The sequence below is a fragment of the Hippocampus zosterae genome, chromosome 3, assembly GCF_025434085.1.
Source record: "Hippocampus zosterae strain Florida chromosome 3, ASM2543408v3, whole genome shotgun sequence".
In the NCBI taxonomy this organism is placed as follows: Eukaryota; Metazoa; Chordata; class Actinopteri; order Syngnathiformes; family Syngnathidae; genus Hippocampus; species Hippocampus zosterae.
The window spans coordinates 27,518,256-27,534,293 of record NC_067453.1 but is presented as its reverse complement, the minus strand read 5'-3'; the positions used below and the strand labels follow the sequence as shown (position 1 = coordinate 27,534,293).

Here is a 16,038-nt window from a genome sequence, read left to right as displayed (position 1 = left end):
AGCTCATCTGATTAGCGAGACAACGCAGGTGTCTTATCTTGACTGTGCAACAGAGGGTAAAATGAAAATGATTGCGTGGTCCGGCAGCAGTAGATGCCTATCCCAGAAATACGTATCTGCCAACTGAGCTCATCCTGCTGGACTCTCGGGTGCGACGTGGAAGATCATTGTGAGAGAGTAACAAGGAGAAAATGAAAAGCAATCAGACCTCTCTTCTTGTTCGGATGAGGCCCTTTATCGAACAAACTGGCCGCGAGAGTTGTAAAATGAACACTCTTTGAATACTCTTACGAGCTATAAAAGCCTATCGCCCAATCGGCCGCGTTTAGCACTGAATAGCTAGCGCACAGACTTACGGCAAAGGGCCAACTGTGAAAAGTGGAGAAAGAAAATGCGAGAGCCACGGAACGAGTGTGGACGTGTATGAAGCTTTGGTTTTTATACATATCGAGAGCTATCTAGAGTTCCTCAAAACTGGGAATGGACTGTCCAGTCCAGGACAAACTGACAGTAGCGGGTAGATAGAACGCCATTTCTTTTATTCCTGACTTTGTTAGTTGCGCCTTTCTTCGTATCATGATTGTAAGACGAGGAGAGCGAGAGGGACGGGATTTGCCTGTGAAAATCAACCTAGTTTAAGCCAAAACTATTAGTGTGGGGTCGGAGTTGCACCTTGATAAAGATTTCCTGTTGTACTATGTCAAAAAATCAATAGCTCTGCTCTGATCTTCTCATTTGATATCACCAATAGTTCTTCTTAGTCAATTAGGTGCAATAGAGGAAAGCATCAGCGTGGGGTTCCTCCTTTCTGATACTTATTCGTAAGCCGTCATTTAGGAAAGATGCTTATTGGTTGACTGCGTCAGGAACTCATGCAAAGCCTTTTTGCGGCATCATCTTTTTGTTCATCTGCACTTGACAGTTAAAACAAGGTCTAAGCGTTTTGCATAATATTTGATGTAAGAGATGAAAATAATTGTGAATATAAGAACATTCCCAATTTACTTTTACTGGAACATGCTTCAGAAGAAAACGAAATGTACATTGACGGGCTTCTTAAAGAGAATGGTTTTCTCTTTTTTGCTGGCCCGTCATTCGCCGGCGGCGTTATCATCAGTCAGACATGGTTTCAAGCCGAAGCAGACGGTAAACGTCACTCTGTCATCGTTATTTTCAACCCGCTTCATAGTCTCTAAATAACAGTTTGAGGCCACTGTTATAGGATCGACAGAGCTTCTCCATTTTCTACGACTGCTACTGACTAGTTACGACTTCACACGCATTCGCAGCTCAAGCAGTGTATCTTCTCAAACCTCACCTGCCTGTGCCTGTGCCTTTCTTTATTCTCATGCCACGTACCGAGAAAACTAAAACACATATATTCCATAGTATTTGCAGTCAAACTTTACAATCATCCCTTTGACTCAAACATTCAATCAATAATCAGTAACCCAGTAGTAGATAAATCCAAGATAATAAAAATCAGTCACAGGGCATAACACGACTCTCGCTCGATCTCGCTCTCTCCCTCTGTTTTGGCACCCACATTCATTATTATTGTGATTAAAATAGTGACAAAAGTAACGCAAAGCACAGGTGCTCAGGAAGTCCACTCAAAGTCCCATCATCCCCTTTTCTAGAATCTCTTTCACACAATGTCAGTGTCTCCCGCTCTCTTCCAACTGTCAAATCACAGTTAATTGTGTTACTCGTTTTAATTAATAGTCGACTGTTTTTTTTTTTTTTTTTGTATTGGCTCATCACAGAGACCTGGATGCTATTGTGGAAGCTGGAGCATCCATATTGATCACACCACACGTCTGTGTGTGCGCGCGTGTGTGTAAGTGTGTGTGTATGTGTGTGTGTGTGTTCGCGCGCGAGACAATGGCAGTGTGGTTTATATTGTCGCAGAGCTGGTTAGTATTGATAACAAGCTCTGTGCTGCCTTGTGTTTTGTTTTTGTTTTTTTTGAATGGGTCATCAAGCACTGACAGAGAAAAGGTGTGTGAGATGCACACACACGCACACTCACAATTTGTGTACCGTTTCCAGGGATAGTATCATACAGTGCAGTGAGAGTAGCATGCAGTCATATTGATAAGGCCTGTCAGGCTACTGCTCAGGTCTATGGCGAGCAAGGGGGGTAATTAAAAGGGCTTAAGATTGTTGTAGGCCTCATGGTAACCCAGAGAGTACGTACAGTAAACCTGTTGAGATTAGCAAGAGGTAGTAATTAGTGAAGTTGTTATAACCATCACAATGTAAGGCTTTTATAAAGCGCACCACCATGACAGAGAAACGTTCCTTTAATTAACCCACTTGATTCCATCATTTGCATTTATTTATACACTATGTATTGCCTGGGCGGCCCGGTAGTCCAGTGGTTAGCACGTCGGCTTCACAGTGCAGAGGTACCGGGTTCGATTCCAGCTCGGGCCTCCCTGTGTGGAGTTTGCATGTTCTCCCCGGGCCTGCGTGGGTTTTCTCCGGGTGCTCCGGTTTCCTCCCACATTCCAAAAACATGTGTGGCAGGCTGATTGGACGCTCTAAATTGTCCCTCGGTGTGAGTGTGAGCGTGGATGGTTATTCGTCTCTGTGTGCCCTGCGATTGGTTGGCAACTGATTCAGGGTGTCCCCCGCCTACTGCCCCAAGACGGCTGGGATAGGCTCCAGCACCCCCCGCGACCCTAGTGAGATCAAGCGGTTCGGAAAATGGATGGATGTATTGCCTTGTGTTCTCGTTAGCTGAAAAATGACAATCATTCATTCACATGAAATACAGAAAAGTATTCTGCAAGATTGCAGTCTTTTGTTGGGCTTTGTTGCAGCCAATGCATGCAGCTATAAACAAATAGAAATGTATCATCGGGTTGAATGGAATTGACTGGTCATGTTGCACCGTGTTCATTATTTTCTGTTTTTCTTTTCTTACCGCTGTCAAAATTTACCTTATGAAGTAACGGGAGTTGAGGGGTCATGTAGCATGTTATTGTTGAAAATATACCAAAATAGAAAACATGCCTTATGGCACATTTACTGATTCTTGAGGCAATCAAATTGGAGAAATAATTAATAAGTGTCGATAAGGTTGGTATGTTAAGTGTTAATATGCACACAGTTTTTTTCATTCCTTTTGTCAGCAACTTATTTGTTTCATTTGTCAACTGTTGAGTGGCAATTTTTCAAGAAGTGAATGGATTTTAGCTTTTGTGTTTTTTCCTCCTGCTCTGATTGGTTAGTAAAGTCTGGGGGTCGGTGAGACTGTGCACTGGGTTGGATGGAGGAGGTGGAAAAAGGCAGAGACAACATTGATTTTTTTTTTCCTTGGTTAAGATTGCACGACTGTCTGTGTCTTATGTGTTGTCTTGTACTATTTGTCATTTTATGTTAACTTTTCTTTTGATGGTGGCACGGGCACCCACAGCGGCTCCTCTCTCTCCTGAGGAAAGACATTTCATCGGTGCTGTACCTTGCACATGTAGCACATTTGACAATAAAGTTGACATGAACGTGAACATTTCAGCACAAAGAGATGTTCATCATTTTTGATGACGCGTGGCCAACATTGATGGTGTTTGCAAAGCAATTGTTGTCAGCTAGTTTTATTTTGATAGATATTGTTGGAATAACAAAGTCTTGTCTGTCTGTCGGTAGGCATCATTTAAAGTTGACATTTTCAACGCTTCTGTAGCTGTGTGGTTGCTTCATCAGTATGACTTTTGAGATTCCACTCATTTAATCTTGATGTTTAAAATTGTGGCGGCCCGGTAGTCCAGTGGTTAGCACATCGGCTTCACAGTGCAGAGGTACCGGGTTCGATTCCGGCTCCGGCCTCCCAGTGTGGAGTTTGCATGTTCTCCCCGGGCCTGCGTGGGTTTTCTCCGGGTGCTCCGGTTTCCTCCCACATTCCAAAAAAATGCGTGGCAGGCTGAACATTCTAAATTGTCCCTCGGTGTGAGTGTGAGTGCGAATGGTTGTTCGTTTCTGTGTGCCCTGCGATTGGCTGGCAACCGATTCAGGGTGTTCCCCGCCTACTGCCCGAAGACAGCTGGGATAGGCTCCAGCACCCCCCGCGATCCTAGTGAGGACCAAGCGGCTCGGAAGATGAATGAATGTTTAAAATTGTAGCCATTTTTTAAAAGTGGATTTCAGTGTCTCTAATCATTTCAGCACTGCATCGGCATACTAAGAGAAACAAACGTATATGAACATTGGCCTTTTTGCACACCAGACAATTATTTGGCTAGTTTGAGTCACCCGTGGATATGATGACACGGTGTCAGAGATTTTCTCGCACAAAGTTAAAGAAACGATTCGGCACACAGGAAAATTGTCTTCAATATCGGCGGAAGCGGACCTCTGAGAGCGAACGACGGTTGTTGCTCCGCGATCACACTCCCAGTCCCGTCTCCGCGAGTTCTACGTTTTATTGTAACATATGCAAAATACAAGAAAAACACTGCCCCCGATATTTGCATAGCGCACCCCCGGTCGGGCCCCTCAGTAGTGATTGGTTACCTGTTTTTCAACCTCCAACCACTAGTACATTGGCGCCTTTTCTGTCTGGTCTTCATTGAATCAACATGTTGCAGACTTTGCGGATGGCCAATGTCGCCTGGGCGCGACGGGTGTTCTCACCTCCTCTTTTGTTGCTCACCCACTGTTCCCGAATTATTCATTCCCCTTTTGTGACCGAATTTCGCCTTCTCCCCTGTGGTCGCCCACCTGTATTAACGTGTTAGTGACTTTAACAGTGTTTTGTGTGTAGGCTTTTGGGGGTGCTGGATATGCACCCAAACACTTCGATGTGCCCAAATAAATGAAACTTGAAACATGATACAATTTTGCTCATAGATTCCTCTAACACACGGGAAGATATCGTTCCACGGACCATGGAAGCAAATGCGATCGTGTGTATTCGGTCTCGATAAATGACCAGCTAACGCTGTTGTCGGGCTTGTTTATAAATTGATAACTGTGTTGGCTCACTAAGGTCAAACGTTTGCACAATTTCACAATAAGGGTGAACGGCGCTGGTCAGGTTGATAAGACTCCCGTGTGGTGAGGATCAGCCAATAACACAAATGCAGGCCGGGCACCGATGGGTTGCTGCGATAAGAAGGGTCGCAGCGGCCAAAGAGAAGTCCACGGGAATATTGGAGAGAGACTGGACGGACGTTGGCAGTCAATCTAACGATTGACTAACAAGTCATTTTAGGCGGGCTTTTGACCCGGTTCAATTATCTGATGCTGACATGACCCAAATTTGCCTACAGGTTGCTGTATCCCGCCAGCGCTAATGTAAGCACTAAAGTGTCAGCGCCATGTTGTGATGTGCAACAGGTTGACCGAACAATAAGTCGAACTGCTCCCAGTCCTGACCCTGACTGGCACGTCGGGTGAAGTTGACAGTTTTACAATTTCAGGCGCTTGATTTTCATAGTACAGTGAAACCCCACTATGCGACCACCTCATTTAAACGACCACCTTAAAAATACGACCGGTTTTGTACAGTCCCAAATAGAACGCCTATGTATTGTATTGAAACCCTAGAAATGAGACCACCCCGGAATTCAGAATTGCGACCGCGATATCCGGTCCCAGGAAGCTATGAAAGACCGCAAGCAAGAAGGCAGCAAGCAAGAAGAGAATTGATTTGACCCTACAACAGAAAATTGAAGTTATTCGAGCCAGTGAGCAGCCAGGATCGAGCCAGCGAACATTGGCTGAGCGGTTTGGAGTTGGAAAAACTCAAATCCAAACCATTTTGAAGAAGAAACGGGAGCTCCTAGACGCATACCAAGCAAACGCTAGCTCTTCTGGAAAACGCCTGTGCTACCGAAGTGACTACGACGACGTGGACGAGCTAACTTGGCGAATATCCCTATCAGCGGACAGATGATCCAGGAACAGGCACGAGAATATGCGAAGGAGCTTAAAAAGGACGAAGTCTTTAAAGCGTCCAACGGTTGGCTGGATCGTTTCAAAACAAGGCACAACATTGGAGGCGCTAAGCTGTCAGGAGAGCGAGCCAGCGGTGATATGTAGTTTTTTTTCTCTTGCCTTATACATACATAGACTATTCAAATGCTTAAATTTCTTTTGTGTACAATACAGTTTCATGTACAATCCATCATTTATTACTCATTGTGTGTACATGACGCTACAGTATATTGTTGCATGTGAGCCACATTACTTCTGCATTATCATTATTGCATGCCACTTCAGAAATCAGACCACCCCGAAAATAAGACCACCTTGAGCAGTAACATAGGTGGTCTTATTTCTGAGGTCACACTGTACGTACAAATGTAGTGTCAGTGTTTAGTTTTCAGTGTCAACAGAAGAGAAATGAACGTGATCATTCAAAGATGATTTGACCACCGCCGCGTGTAATCAGCGTAGAATTTAATGCACTGCAACCTAACTTTCCTTCTCAAACCTTGCTTTCTAAACCTCCTCATAAATCTGCCCCCCTCCCTTCCCCACACCGACACCTCTACCTCCACCCCCACCAACTGTGGGAAAGACATTTTATCAGCGTCTGTCCGTTGTTCTCTGGTGGGGATAGATACAGAGAAGATAGATGAGTGTTTTGACATGGAGAGTGTTAGACAAACAGTCTTATCAGGCCCAACACTTTAGACCGACCCCCTGAAACAGTCTCCTGAGCCATGGATGAAAATGGCGAAATAAGAAGAGGTTTGGCCCAATTGGGATCTGTTTTTATCCGGGTGACGTGGATGACTACAATGACTGAGATTTGCAACTGATTTTCAACCCTCAGACTCAGCAGTGGTCATCCAGTCCAACCGTAGCCAGTTAGCGACTGGCTCGTCACAAATCCTCACATCTTCTGGAACTTCTCGAAAGTGCAGAACACTCCCACAGCCCACTATCTGTCTGGGATGCACTGGGCTCTGACCGCAGCTGTCACTGCCATCCTTCTAGTTATCACGTAGAGGAAATACACAAAAAGAAGCTGCTGAACTGAGCCAGAAGTGAAACGGCTCAGCTCATATCGAACGCCCCCTGCTGATGAGCCATGGACTGTTTGTTTCGGTGCGCTGTGTGTGTTGCAAGGGTTCAGGTCAAGTTCAGGTCGAATGTTTTCTGAAAGCCCTCACATGCTCCAGAGTTAATGGAATGGGAATCTTTCCAATAATTTAGCAACTGACAGATTTGATGTTCAAAGGATTCATTTCCCAATAAATGTGATCATTAATACTGACCACAAGAATGTACTGACCGGATTAAAAGTTACACTTAACATGGCAATACCTGAAAGCAAAACACAAGGCTAATGCTATTAAATATCTCTAAATATGGTCACAATGTGTATTATTCCCTTACTGAGACACAAGAATATTTGGTGCTGAATACTGATATACTTCTAATCCCTTGACAGATGAGCTGGATTTTAATGAAGAAGACAACGGCAGAAAGGTTGTCGCTCGCCGGGACCTCCACGCGGACACAGTTTGGGGACCCTACCCTGGAAGCCTCCGGTCAGATGCCAGCGCAGATGATGGGGCAGCATCAGGGGTGAGGACTCGAACCAAAATTCTTATAGGATTCATGTGAAACGAAAATATACGGTACAAAAGGAGAGGAATTAGGTGCAGGGACCCAACGTTTTCCCATAAACCCTTGAAATAGTCTGCAGGTTGAAATGATGTTGAAGTGTGGTTTGAATTGCTAGTAACGTTTGTCTCAAGTCAATAATACCCTCGTCAAAAGCTACAGTGTAAAAAGAAAAACCATAGATGTTGAAATAAAAAGCCGTTGACAGCATATTTTAATCTGTGACAGATCGCACACACAAAGATGGACAATCAAACATTTAACAGTTTTGCCTGTACTGTGTGTGTCATCTCAACACAGAGCTCCACACACACAAAGCTTTTCTTCCATCACCGATGTCCACGTGATCACATATGACCTCTCGAAAATGAAGAAGAACAGAAGCTTGGCCAAGCGTTTCCAAAAACGTCAGATAAAACCTATTTTGTGTTGCTTACCGCTGCTTCCTTAATCGTCAGTCAGGTTGATTTTTGGATTGGCTACACCAGTGGGGCCCAATACGTCGATCGCGATCGCCCGGTAGCTCGCGATCGCCCGGTAGCTCGCGATCGCCCGGTAGCTCGCGATCGTCCGGTAGCTCGCGATCGTCCGGTAGCTCGCGATCGTCCGGTAGCTCGCGGACTCGTCCCAGGTCTATCGCGAGGAATGTAGAGAAAACAAAACACACTTCAGACAAAAGGATCAACTTTTAGGACAATCTTACAAGACATATGATAGACGTTTGACGTCCTTGGTCGGGAAGGGGCAAAATCAGGACAAAAACAGCAACAAGATTGTCTTTGTGTGTACCCCGTAACGCATGACATTGAACTTGGAAATGGAGCCGCGGAGATCCATTTGATACCCAGCTGCTTTTTCCTTTTTGGTTTGACTTTTTGAAGCATAGTTTCTTCAATCTTAAGTTGGCTTCCAGATTGACTGCCAAACGGTTTAACGCTCTATTTTGCAGATTTAAACTAGTTAGTGGAACAATGATGACCTCACGGGTGCTAATCAAGTCAAGTCAAGTACAACTTTATTGTCAAATGTGCAACATACAGCACAGATGAAATGTCTTCCTTCTCAAGATAACATACAACAAGATGATTCGGGATTAATTTAGTAGTAGGAGTAGTAGTAACGATTAGTAAATGAGAGCGTGGCTGGGTGATTAATTATGTATTTATTTTATGATACTCTATAGCCAGAAGCTTTTTGTTGAGCTATAAGATGAGACAATACCGTATAAGTTGGTGTTGTGTTTAAAATCCGCACTTTGCTGGGTGAGAGTATGAGCGTCTATTTTTTTTCGTCAGCCCGTTCCTCACGCTCTGAATATGACATCTGTCATTGGGCCAGAATTATAAAGTGGTTGTTTTCCGAAACACAACGCTCGTTGTTGTTGTTGTAGACCGACACGAAGCGGAAGTAGAAGAGGTGCGTTTTTAATTTGAAAGGTGAAAGGTCAGGGGTCAAATGCCCGGACGAAAACAGAGATTTTGTTGCATCGATTGTTTGACTGATTAGAAATGAAAACGGATGATTGACTTTGTGCGTGCGTGCGTCTGCCTGTGTGCGCTCATGCGTGGGACCGGATGGAGCCCTATCAGAGTCCGTCATTTTGCATCATGCGCTCGTCCGTCTAATCATATGATGCTGATGTGGGGGCGAGGCTTCCTGGTACGGGGTGCTCGCTGTTCCACGTTCTCCCAGAGGATCATGCTCGATACCAACTGGTCACTCAGGTTGTGCCTGGTTCACTTTTTGACTGAGGCTTCCTCTAGTTAAAGCCGGTCATTTACCTCTCCTCCCTTCCTTCTCCAGACATCCGCCTGACTTTTATCTGCGTGTGGCGCCATCCTCCTGGACAGCAAACCCCAGTGATTGATTTCTGTTTGATAGGCTCTCATTTCTAAGATTTTGTTTATTAGCAGGGAGCGGACAGATAAAGCGTGCGTGTTCACACACACACACACACACACACACACTTGATCACCCATCATCTTTCTGTTCTTCTGCCTTCCTTTGTCCGTACCGTCCGGTTTGTCCTGAAGACTGTCCTTGAAGGCTCGTATTCATATGATCAGTATTTAGCACTCATCCTAAATACTAGTGCTCTCTCCTCGACCTCATCTTCTGCTCCCTTTCCCTCCTCATCTCCTCACATGTTACCAAGTGGACTGAAGGAGGGTGGAGTCGGCTCTTCAGTATCTACAGGAGATAGCCGTCGTAATCTCACATTCCTCCTGTTTCTTCCCTTCACTCTATATCCTCCCCCTCCTCTGACTTTCCCTCCATCCCTCCGAGGGTCAGCAGGGGTCAGGGCTATCCTGGAAAAAGAGAGATGTGTCCATGTAAAACAACCTGAGAAATTTCAATCTTTCAGACAGTTGATTATAGTGGAAGTCTTAAAGTTGTTCGTAATGTTTTTTTTTTGCGACTGAATTGTCTTGATAGTTTTCCTCCTGTGGGAATAATGGAAGTAATCAATTCAATGTTGAGTCTGTTTGCATCATAAAACATCGAGTCACTGGACAAGCCATGCTAACATCATACAATTCTAAAAAAAAAAAAAAATAGAAATAAATCAGTAAATGACTTAATAGTAGCGCGGGAAAGTAACAAAACAATCTGAGACTGAACTTGAAGGACAGTGCAGCAATGTTGCCAATTTTCTTGAAAAACAGATTCTGATTCATTGGTTTTAAAAGGAACTGAGTGAAATTAGAAGTGACTTCAATAGTTACATTCAGCAGACGCCGACAACCCTGCTAAACAAAAAAAAACGACACAAGAATTTGCCACTGAAATGGAAGTGACAGTTAGGATTTTTTTTCAATAAATATATCCTAATTACTTTTATTTTAAACAAATTCTGAGTCTTTTTCTGAATTTCTCTTGGGCTGCTTGGTTTTAATATATCACTTAACATATATACATTTTTGAATAACATTTTTTTAACTTTACATATTTAAGGATTACTGTATATTGTGTAGGGCGGCCCCGTAGTCCAGTGGTTAGCACGTCGGCTTCACAGTGCAGAGGTACCGGGTTCGATTCCAGCTCCGGCCTCCCTGTGTGGAGTTTGCATGTTCTCCCCGGGCCTGCGTGGGTTTTCTCCGGGTGCCCCGGTTTCCTCCCACATTCCAAAGACATGCATGGCAGGCTGATTGAACACTCTAAATTGTCCCTAGGTGTGAGTGTGAGTGCGAATGGATGTTCGTCTCTGTGTGCCCTGCGATTGGCTGGCAACCGATTCAGGGTGTCCCCCGCCTACTGCCCGGAGACAGCTGGGATAGGCTCCAGCACCCCCCGCGACCCTAGTGAGGATCAAGCGGTTAGGAAGATGAATGAATGAATGTATATTGTGTCGTCGTGGCAAAACTCATCATTCTAATGAACGTTGTTTATAAATGAAACAATTCAATTTGGGGACCACGTGCAGTCACACGATTGAGTGGCCTTGATTGCACACTGCGCTGAGATCCATGGCTTGGTTTTGTTTTGACGTCGTGTTATTGAAGGGAGAAGACACACTATGCAACAAACCTTCATATTTTTGTTTTTAGATGACACAAACTCAAAATAGTGACTATTTCCATCTCGGAAATGCGAATCTCTCTCCTCCCACCGTTGCTGTTTATGTCGGATAGTATGGACACGTGAGCCGTCAAAATGCTAAAAACGCACATGCCACCTCCTTAGACGGGATTTTCTCTGACCCTGTCATACCAACAAGGCGTCTTTTCCAGGGACTTAACGAGTGTCCTACAACTACAACTACATCTTTAAATGTTCAGATATTAAGATTTGAATGAGGCTTTTTTTTTCTCAAATATATTGTTAGAATCATTTGTTTCAGATGTACTGTCATTATTTTCTGTATAGAAATTAATTTGGGGTTCAAAAAGTCTTTTTTCAAACTTGAGTCTTGAAAAAGAGGGGGTCGTCTTATAATCAGGGCCGTCTTATACTCGGGCCAATACGGTAGTCTTGAATTTGTTTTTCGCTTATACGGTACAAGATTTTCCATGTGGCTCAATATTCATACTTTGCGGATGTAGCTGTATTGTGCCACATCCTCCTGTTTAGTAATTGCTTTCACTAACCTCTCGTATTGTAATCTGAAACTTTTTTTTTTTTGCCGTCACTTTAAAAATATATATATATATATTTATCACATTTTACCTATCTTCCTTAGTCGTCAGTTAAACCCGCAGGCCTTGCCCCCCATTTCTTGAAGGGATTGGCACAGCCCGGCCCGCGATGGCCCTTCTGGCATCGCTCTTCCTCTCTCAACTTATCCCTCAACAAATATGCTTCGTATTTGGCCCAGCAAGATAAGCTATCACTTTAGTAGGAGGTCTACTTAGCAACACTACCTGGACGGAAAGAATTTGGTGTGTGTAGCAACCTATTTAAGTTCAAGTGCAGATGCTGCACAGCGATACAGAAGACTTATTTCTTATCTAAATGAATGTAAACATATATTCTGGATTTGCGGGTGTTGGCGTGTGCAACCGCTGTACGTGCTTGTTTATCATGTGGGTAGCAGCGAGCCTGTCCGTGGTGAGAAACAGATCTCCTTCATTAGATTAGCAACGTGTTAACTGGCCTGTGTCGTATGGAAACCCTCCCGTTTTTGCATCTCTTGAGAAAAAGGCGTGAATCCATTTATCTAGTTAAACATATTCCAGCTGATATGGCCGCCGCAGTTTAGAACAGGGCCATGATAATGTTTACTGATCGACTGATCACATGGCTGCTGATTTCTCCCATTTTTGGTTGAGTGAGCAACCGGGTCCTCCTCGGCAGGACTCCCATGGCAACCCCATGATCACAGATGGGGTCATGTATCGCAAATCTGAGATAAAAATCCTCCCTTATTTGATTGGATCCTGCTTTAATTAACCGATAGTACAGATGCGTGTCATTGGACCAAAGTTTCATCTTTGTTGGGAATTGGCCTCAGAGTTGACGAACGGGGACGATGCAGGAATCTGCCCAGAAATTCATCCGTCCGTTCTGCAGTTGACGGACGTCGAAAGGCAACGTGCGCAAACACCCGTGTACAACATCATTCCGATTGTTCTCTCTCCTTCAGCGCTTCCCAGAGTCTCGCCAAACCCCGGCGCTGTCTTTCTTGGAAAAGACAGCCTCGAGGCACGATCCTAGAAGAGTAGTGGAGTTCAAAACGTTATCACGCGCAAACGTCTTTTCATCATGTTTTAGAAACAAGCGTTCGCACTAATCCCCCAATAATCTCTCCAGGAGAACTTGGGCGATAAGGCGCGCCACCCACGGCTTTTCAAACACTTTTGGGGTAGTCGCTTCCCATTCTCTATCTCTGCGTCTCTCGAACTCCTCCACTTTCGTCATCCCTCCGCTTCTCCATCATCACTTCCTCTTCTGGAAGGACGAGTGAAGGTGATCACCTCTTTATCCTCCCAAGAGCGGCCTCCTTTCTCTCTCTCTCTCTCTCTTTTTTTTCCTTCATCCAAAGCCAATTTGTTTATGTCTCGATTTCCATCTTTGCATTTATCTGGACTCATCAGCAGTTTTTCCTCTCTCGCTGTCTGTCTCCTCCGCCCATCAAATTAGAATGTTAATTAAAATGATGCTCCTTCATAAGATGATAAATCGATGTTTATGGTGAGGCATCTTCCGCGATGCCCTCCACCCCCCAGAAGAAATACACCAGTTAGATTCTTGGAAGCAACAAAACCCCAAGAAACGGGCACGCCGCGTATTGAGCACACTTGATTTTGCAAGTTTTGTCCGTTGCTTCTTTCCCTCAAAGGTATGTTCATACCTATCCATCCATCCATCCATCTTCTACCGCTTATCCGGGGCCGGGTCGCGGGGGCAACAGCTTTAGCAGGGAAGCCCAGACTTCCCTCTCCCTAGCTACTTCTTCCAGCTCTCCCCGGGGGATCCCGAGTCGTTCCCAGGCAAGCTGGGTGACATAGTCTCTCCAGCGTGTCCTGGGTCTTCCTCGGGGTCTCCTCCCGGTGGGACATGCCCGGAACACCTCACCAGGGAGGCGTTCAGGAGGCATCCGAATCAGATGCCCAAGCCACCTCATCTGGCTCCTCTCGATGTGGAGGAGAAGCGGCTCGACTCGGAGCCCCTCCCGGATGACCGAGCTTCTTACCTTATCTCTAAGGGAGAGCCCGGACACCCTGCGGAGAAAACTCTGTTCATACCTAATGAACACCAAATTGTGCTGTTGGCTTTTTCGTCTCGCGGGTCAAAGAACCTCGGAGAGCATTAACACATTACAGTAAAGGATGTGCTGCTTTGTACTTTTCCCAAGGACAAACAAACCCAGATCGTTGGCTTCTGATGTTAAAGTGAAATAATCAATAATAAAGAAAAAGCGAGGAAATTCTATCACCCGGAACCAAATCTGCGAGAGAAGGAATGTTGGGAGGGATGCCATGTAAGTGTAAAAGCGGAAGATGAAACAGATTGGCGCAATGACCGACTGGTATCTGCATCATCTCCTGCCTGGTGGAGGAGGAAGGCAAGTGCTCCTTCATTTTCTATCTGTGAACCTCATCTTTGGCTGTTCAGGAGCCCGCTTCTTTTTCCAATCTCTTGTCAAAAGTCCAGATGTCAAGTATCCCACATTTATATTTTTACATGTCATTAGCACGCATCCAATCAAACTTGACTCTGATTACCGCCCCACCCCCCACCCCGGATGGAGGTATGCGTTCATGCCCCTGCAAGAGCATCATTCTGAAGCTCTTCTGTTCAAGAAGCTCTGACATTTCTAACATTCAACTTGCACGTTGGAATAAGAGAAGAATAAGAATAAGGAAGGGCGGCCCGGTAGTCCAGTGGTTAGCACGTCGGCTTCACAGTGCAGAGGTACCGGGTTCGATTCCAGCTCCGGCCTCCCTGTGTGGAGTTTGCATGTTCTCCCCGGGCCTGCGTGGGTTTTCTCCGGGTGCTCCGGTTTCCTCCCACATTCCAAAAACATGCGTGGCAGGCTTATTGAACACTCTAGATTGTCCCTAGGTGTGAGTGTGAGTGCGAATGGTTGTTCGTCTCTGTGTACCCTGCGATTGGCTGGCAACCGATTCAGGGTGTCCCCTGCCTACTGCCCGGAGACGGCTGGGATAGGCTCCGGCACCCCCCGCGACCCTAGTGAGGATCAAGCGGTTAGGAAGATGAATGAAGAATAAGGAATAAGCCTCAGAGTGGGGATGTGTATGGGACAAGCGGGAGTAGTTTTCCGATTTTTATCTGCCTTCATTTTCTTTGCATTTTTGGAGGATTCACACAGTGACCTCTTTGTTTGGGACAGTGAGTACCCCCCCCCCCCTCCCGGCAACCCACTGGATGTGCAAAGAGACTATTCGTTGTAGTAAGAGATGGAAGAAGAGGAGAAAAAAAAAGAGAGAGATCGAGGAGAGAGTGCTATGGTGGAGATGACGAGGCTGATGGACAGAAGGGGAGGAATGGAACTTTGAGAGAGGAAGCGAATTGGGGGGGGGGGAAGAGTGTGTGCGTGGAAGAGGGCGTCGTCGGAAAGACAGTTGAATGGGGAGATGAGAGGAAGTGGGCAAATCGGACGATTGAGTGATTGGTCTTGTGAAGGGGTGAATGAATAAGATATCCTTTATTCGTCCCACATTGGGGAAATTTACAGCCTCCAGCAGCAAGAATGTATGTAGAAAGAAGAAAGAGAAAAAAACAACAAACATTCATTCATTCATTCATCTTCCGTACCGCTTGATCCTCACTAGGGTTGCGGGGGCTGCTGGAGCCTATCCCAGCTGTCTCCGGGCAGTAGGCGGGGGACACCCTGAATCGGTTGCCAGCCAATCGCAGGGCACACAGAGACGAACAACCATTCACACTCACACCTAGGGACAATTCGGAGTGTTCAATCAGCCTGCCACGCATGTTTTTGGAATGTGGGAGGAAACCGGAGTACCCGGAGAAAACCCACGCAGGCCCGGGGAGAACATGCAAACTCCACACAGGGAGGCCGGAGCTGGAATCGAACCTGGTACCTCTGCACTGTGAAGCCGACGTGCTAACCTTTCAATTAAATGCAATATGAACACAAAATGGATAAATCGCAGTACTATTTACGATTTTCCTTCACATCATTTATTATTATTATTATGATTGTTATTTTTTATTCATCAGCGTGACAGCAGTCGGTAGGAACGAGCGTCGGTATCTCTCCTTCTTGCAGCGCGGGTGTAACAGTCTCTGGCTGAAGGAGCTACCAAGTGCTGTCAGGGCGGGCTGGAGGGGGTGGGAGGGACTGACCATCATAGCTTTTAGCTTAGTATGAACAATGGTTGAAAAGGCCAAGAGAGAAGTAGGATTCCCAGCTACAGGAGCTCCAAATGCTTCAAAATGATAAGGCTGGGAATACAACTCCAGGTTGGAATATTATTTAGATTTTTTTTTTCTGTCAGGCTTAAATTTCAAAAGGAAAGCAAAGCCAAT

General features: G+C 45.4%; 1 protein-coding gene across 2 annotated transcripts in view; it reads left to right on the top strand.

The window, feature by feature from the left end:
* The window catches only part of zfpm1 (zinc finger protein, FOG family member 1), a 169,063-nt gene that overhangs the window by 138,297 nt on the left and 14,728 nt on the right, over nucleotides 1–16,038 (top strand). For both annotated transcript variants that reach the window (XM_052061998.1, XM_052061999.1), the window contains one exon: nucleotides 7,409–7,545. In XM_052061998.1, the coding sequence (XP_051917958.1) occupies nucleotides 7,409–7,545 (137 nt within the window). The remainder of the gene's footprint in view (nucleotides 1–7,408; nucleotides 7,546–16,038) is intronic.